At 49.6% G+C, this 6,000-nt stretch overlaps 1 protein-coding gene across 1 annotated transcript in view; it reads right to left on the minus strand.

Annotated features, from left to right (window-relative positions):
* Positions 1-3,058, minus strand: part of TNFSF11 (TNF superfamily member 11) — a gene marked incomplete at its 5' end in the record, with an annotated part of 28,704 nt that extends 25,646 nt beyond the window's left edge. Inside the window, one exon of the mRNA XM_079983658.1 lies at positions 2,843-3,058. Coding sequence (XP_079839784.1) covers positions 2,843-3,058 — 216 coding nt within the window. The remainder of the gene's footprint in view (positions 1-2,842) is intronic.
* Positions 3,059-6,000: the final 2,942 nt, after the last annotated feature.

Genomic DNA, 6,000 nt, shown 5'->3' on the forward strand with positions numbered 1-6,000 from the left:
CTAGATCCATGTCTGGGCACAATCCCAGCCCCACAGTAACCAATCACAATTGTATTAAAGTGGATTGCTTCCTTGAGCTTGAGTTGACAGCCACACAGTTTCAGAGCTAAGGTTTAACAGCAATCACCAGGTTATTTTTCCATGAGACATTTACATCTCTGTCTTTCCAGTTTCCAAAACATCTAAGCCAGTGTTCCCCAACCTTGGGCCTCCAGCTGTTTTTGGACTACAATTCCCATCATCCTTGACCACTGGTCTTGCTAGCGAGGGATGATGGGAGTTGTAGTCCAAAAACAGCTGGAGGCCCAAGGTTGGGGAACACTGATCTAAGCAACTCGCTTCCAACCATATGGCAGCCATGATCCCCTTCAAGTTTCTAATCATGAGTTGCCAAACTGATCAGCAAAAATCAAAGCTGAAGTTCCATGCATGGGCATCCTCAGTCGCAGAAGGATACAAAGCAGCTCCTTCTTCCCTCTGCCCTTTCCCGACTTAATGGAAAGCTGTGAAGCTTGTGGGTTGGATGCAACTTTCTAAGCTCCGTTGGTTAGAGCACGGTGCTGATAACTCCAAGGTTGCAAGTTCGATGCCCTTATGGGACAACTGCATATTCCTGCACTGCTGGGGACTGGACTAGATCAGGGGTCAGCAAACTTTTTCAGCAGGGGGCCAGTCCACTGTCCCTCACACCTTTTGGGCGGCCGGACTACATTTTGAAGGGGGGGAGAACGGATTCCTATACCCCACAAATAACCCAGAGATGCATTTTAAATAAAAGCACACATTCTACCATGTAGAAACACCAGGCAGGCCCCACAAATAATCCAGAGATGCATTTGAAATAAAAGGACACATTCTACTCATGTAAAAACATTCTGATTCCTGGACCGTCCGTGGGCCAGACTGAGAAGGCGATTGGGCCAGATCCAGTCCCTGGGCCTTAGTTTGCCTACCCACGGACTAGATTATCTTCTGGTCCTTTCCAATTCTACAATTCTATGAAATATTAAGCCTGAAGTTGCCACCTTCAAGTTCGACGGCATCCACAACCATAGAGTGACGTTGCCTGAAACCAACCTCATCCTCGTTCCAGTTAAACAGGCGCTATTCAACAAGCAGTGAATTTGAACGTCTTGTTAAAAAAAAAAGCTACATGTGCTTTTCAGAGGGTTTATAAACACACACACACACCCAACGGCGCATCACCCCCTTTTGGCCCAAGCTAGCCATTGACCTCGCCTGCTTTTTGGGAGAAAAGCAATGACAAACCTAGACAGCATCTTAAAAAGCAGAGACATCACCTTGCCCACAAAGGTCCGCATAGTTAAAGCTCTGGTTTTCCCAGTAGTGATGTATGGAAGTGAGAGCTGGACCATAAAGAAGGCTGATCGCCAAAGAATTGATGCTTTTGAATTATGGCGCTGGAGGAGACTCTTGAGAGTCCCATGGACTGCAAGAAGATCAAACCTCTCCATTCTGAAGGAAATCAGCCCTGAGTGCTCACTGGAAGAACAGATCCTGAAGATGAGGCTCCAATACTTTGGCCACCTCATGAGAAGAGAGGATTCCCTGGAAAAGATCCTGATGCTGGGAAAGATGGAGGGCACAAGGGGAGGACAGAGGACGAGATGGTTGGACAGTGTTCTCAAAGCTACAAACATGAGTTTGAGCAAACTGCGGGAGGCAGTGGAAGACGGGAGTCATAGCTGTCGATTTTTCCCTTTCCTTGCGAGGAATCCTATTCGGAATAAGGGAATTTCCCTTTAAAAAAGGGAAATATTGACAGCTATGACAGGAGTCATATGGGGACGCAGGTGGCGCTGTGGGTTAAAGCCTCAGCGCCTAGGACTTGCCGATCGAAAGGTCTGCGGTTCGAATCCCTGCGGCGGGGTGCGCTCCCGCTGCTCGGTCCCAGCGCCTGCCAACCTAGCAGTTCGAAAGCACCTCCGGGTGCAAGTAGATAAATAGGGACCGCTTACCAGCGGGAAGGTAAACGGCGTTTCCGTGTGCGGCTCTGGCTCGCCAGAGCAGCGATGTCACGCTGGCCACGTGACCCGGAAGTGTCTCCGGACAGCGCTGGCCCCTGGCCTCTTAAGTGAGATGGGCGCACAACCCCAGAGTCTGTCAAGACTGGCCCGTACGGGCAGGGGTACCTTTACCTTTACCTTATGACAGGAGTGCCTGGCGGGCTCTGGTCCAGGGGGTCACGAAGAGGCGGACACGACTAAACAACAACAACAACAAGCCATTGAGCTGATGGTCAGCCTTCCCCTGGGACAGGGGTCTGCAACCCGCGGCTCCGGAGCCGCATGTGGCTCTTTTACACCTTTGTCGCGGCTCCGGGGCGGATACTAGCGAGGGGAGGAGGCGCATTGTGCGCCCCGACACTCCCCACTGTGGCGGGCGCTGTAATGGCTGTGACGTCGCGTGGGGGCGGTGCGTGCGTTAGTCACGCACCGTCCCGACGTCACCTTCCCACCCGCCTGCCCGCTACATTGTAAGGGGCATGTACGCTGGTCAATGTTTTGAAGGGGAGTGAAGAACACACACACACAAAAAAAAAAGGTAACTTGTTAATTTAACGTTTATTTCTATGAGGAGGAGTAATTCTGAGGGGTCAAACAAAGAAATAATAAAAAAGTTATTTTTATAATGACGAGTTTTGCGATTCCCAGTTTTTTTTCTTCGGAAACGGATCCAAGTGGCTCTTTTCGTCTTAAAGGTTGCAGACCCCTGCCCTGGGACCTGCGCTCCAGCCCTCCAGCCGCGCCCGCCCAGCGCCCCGGGAGCCGCGCGCCGTCGGTGCGCCCGCGCGCATCCCTGGCCGGGGATCCCCGCTTACCTGCGCTCGGAAGTAGAGGAAGAGGGCGATGCTGCAGACCACCTGGCCGAGGCCCAGCAGCGCCAGCGCGGCCAGCAGCGAGCGCGAGGCGGGCGCGGCGGAGGGCTGCGCGCTGGACGGCGGAGGGGGCGCGGGCAGGGAAGGCAGCGGCGGGGCGCCCTCCGGCTCCTCGGCGCCGCGCAAGTACTTGGCGTAGTCTCGGCTGGCGCGCCGCATCTCCGCGCGCTCGCGCCCAAACTGCCGCCCGGAGCGCAGCGCCGCCCGACGGGACCTTTATAGGCTCGCCCGACGGCGACGCCCAGCCGGGCCCGGCTCCGCCCCGGCGGGCAGGGAGGGCAGCGCGGCCGAAAAGCCGACGGCTGCTGGTCGTGGACGCTGCGCAGCCGCGGGCGGAGAGCCGTCGAGGAGCAGCAGCAGCAGCAGCAGCAGCAACGCTGTCGCGGATCATCCGCTCCTGCGCCCGGCTGGAGAACTTCAGAATCGCCCTCCAGGGCGGAGAGAGGTTCCCTGCTGCTTCGGACATCGACTCCCCTTTTCTCTCCCCCGCTTTCACTTTTCTCCTTTCACTTGGAGCGGGGGAGGGGGCTTGTGTGGAAGCCGAAATCCAGCCCGCTCCTTTTATTTTATTTTTTCCAAAAAAAAAATCTTTTAGTTTTCACAACATTATAAACAAACACATAAGACAAACAAACATAAATCATAGCCTTATTAAAAATTACTCTTATTAACATTGTTAAGTGACTTCCTCGCTTCCTCTTGGTTGCATTTCATTGCATGTCCTTTTAACGGTTTTCCAAATCACAGTTCTTATAAAATTTAACTTTAACATCCTTAAATCTTCACATTATGAAATTAAACATATTAATTCATCACTTAAATAAAATCCTAAGCCAATTAAGTATCTGCAAGCTGTTTTCAGTTAGTTTAGCTTAACAAATTTAGCTAAATAATGATTAAATTTCTTCCATTCTTCGTGGTGTTCCTCCTTCTTCTGGTCACGGACTCTTCCGGTTAGATCGGCTAGCTCCAAAAAATCCATCATCTTCATCTGTTCGTAATTCTTGGGTTTTCCACTTTTTAGCTAACAAAATACGAGCCTCAGTTGTGGCATACAAAAATAAATTCACATCTTTCTTGGGCAATTCCAAACCTGTTATTCCAAGAAGAAAGGCCTCTGGTTTCTTTATAAATGTATATTTCAGCATTTTTTTCAATTCATTATAAATCTTTTCCCAGAAGTCTTTCACCTGGATCTTGATAAAGCCATTGCACTCCTATTTCTGTTTAGATTAGAATTTGCTCTTTTGCTCTTCCTTCCTGGCATCTGCATGGATGGTTCAAAACAGTAATCCTAAATTTAAATCCCATCGCACTCAGTAGGAACCACATCCAAAGAAACTTCCGTAGAATCCGGCTGCGTGTTGGCCCCTCTACCGCACACCAGAGGACCACCGACCGAAGGGAAGGAGGGTCTTGGGAATGTAACAGAACCTTTACTGTTAGCAATGGTCACATACTGATGTCCTGTTTTTACACCCTAAGGCGCTATAAAATGTATGGGACGCCACCATTTCTAAAAGAAACAATTGAAGGTAAAGGGACCCCTGCCCATTAGGTCCAGTCGTGGACGACTCTGGGCTTGCGGTGCTCATCTCGCTTTATTGGCCGAGGGAGCCGGCGTACAGCTTCCGGGTCATGTGGCCAGCATGACCAAGCCGCTTCTGGCTAACCAGAGCAGCGCACGGAAACGCCGTTTACCTTCCCGCCGGAGTGTTGCCTATTTATCTACTTGCACTTTGACGTGCTTTCGAAATGCTAGGTTGGCAGGAGCAGGGACCAAGCAATGGGAGCTCACCGTCGCAGGGATTCGAACTGCCGACCTTCTGATCGGCAAGTCCTAGGCTCTGTGGTTTAGCCCACAGTGCCGCCCGCGTCCCAGTTAAATGAAACAATTACTTCCAAGTAAAAGGTAAAAGACTACTCTGCTGCTCTACATTACGGAAAACGCCCAGGCCTGCCTTCTCCATTGTAGGTAGGGAAAACCCTTTCCAGTTCTGTGGGACTGGGCTGCACTTCTGATACACAAACCAGCAACCACACAGAAAGCCTCAAAGGCATAACCCTGTGAGAAGACTTTCAAGACAACAGTTTATTTTCCCCACATGGAGCTCAGCACAAACATTCAAAGACCCACATGGGATACAGATGAGGAAAGCAACCTCCATGTAGGTCTTTAATTGTGAAAACTCACACTTAGTTCCATACTTCGCAATAGCTTTGTCTTATTGGGTGAGGGCTGCAAAGCGAGGTTTAATGTGTGGCCAAGTATGTGCTTTATTCATAATGATTTTAATCTTTCTGCTTCTTGTGTTTTATATTGCCTTATTTTGTTGCCATTCTTGGTGAAGGAAGGCACAGAAATCACTTTTTAAAAAATACATGAAATAAACTCTTCCTCAGTACAGTGGTACCTCGGGTTACAGACACTTCAGGTTACAGACGCTTCAGGTTACAGACTCCACTAACCCAGAAATAGTACCTCGGGTTAAGAACTTTGCTTCAGGATGAGAACAGAAATCGTGCTCTGGTGGCAGCAGGAGGCCCCATTAGCTAAAGTGGTACCTCAGGTTAAGAACAGTTTCAGGTTAAGAACGGACCTCCAGAACGAATTAAGTTCTTAACCCGAGGTGCCACTGTACCTGGCATTGAAATGCTATGTACAAGGCCAAAACAAGGAATTAATAAGTGTTATTTCTGAAGTTTTTATCTGGTATCTTTATACACACATGTCTGACCTTTCCCTTCCTTGACATAAAAAGAATGTTGCTGTTGGTTTTGTTTAGTTTTTGACCAAAGTGAAAATTATTCAGCATGCCTCACATCTCATCACTGACGTCCAAAACAGGCTTAGAGCTGAGCCATGGGGAGCTCTGGGACTCATTATTTGCTGCAGTGATCCTGTAACACATGTTTTCAAAGATGAATCTGCCACAAACAGGGATTTGGGATTCCATTATGGGGAGAAGGGTGGAAACAAAGACTTGAGCCAGGAGGGATGATCTGCTAGGAAGTTCTCCTACATAAGCACCACTGAAACAGAAGGAGCTCTGCAAGAGCTGATCAGTGCTGTTTCAGCAGCTCATGTTCATTTCATGAAG

This window comes from Podarcis cretensis (genome assembly GCF_951804945.1).
Source record: "Podarcis cretensis genome assembly, chromosome: 7".
Lineage (NCBI taxonomy): Eukaryota > Metazoa > Chordata > Lepidosauria > Squamata > Lacertidae > Podarcis > Podarcis cretensis.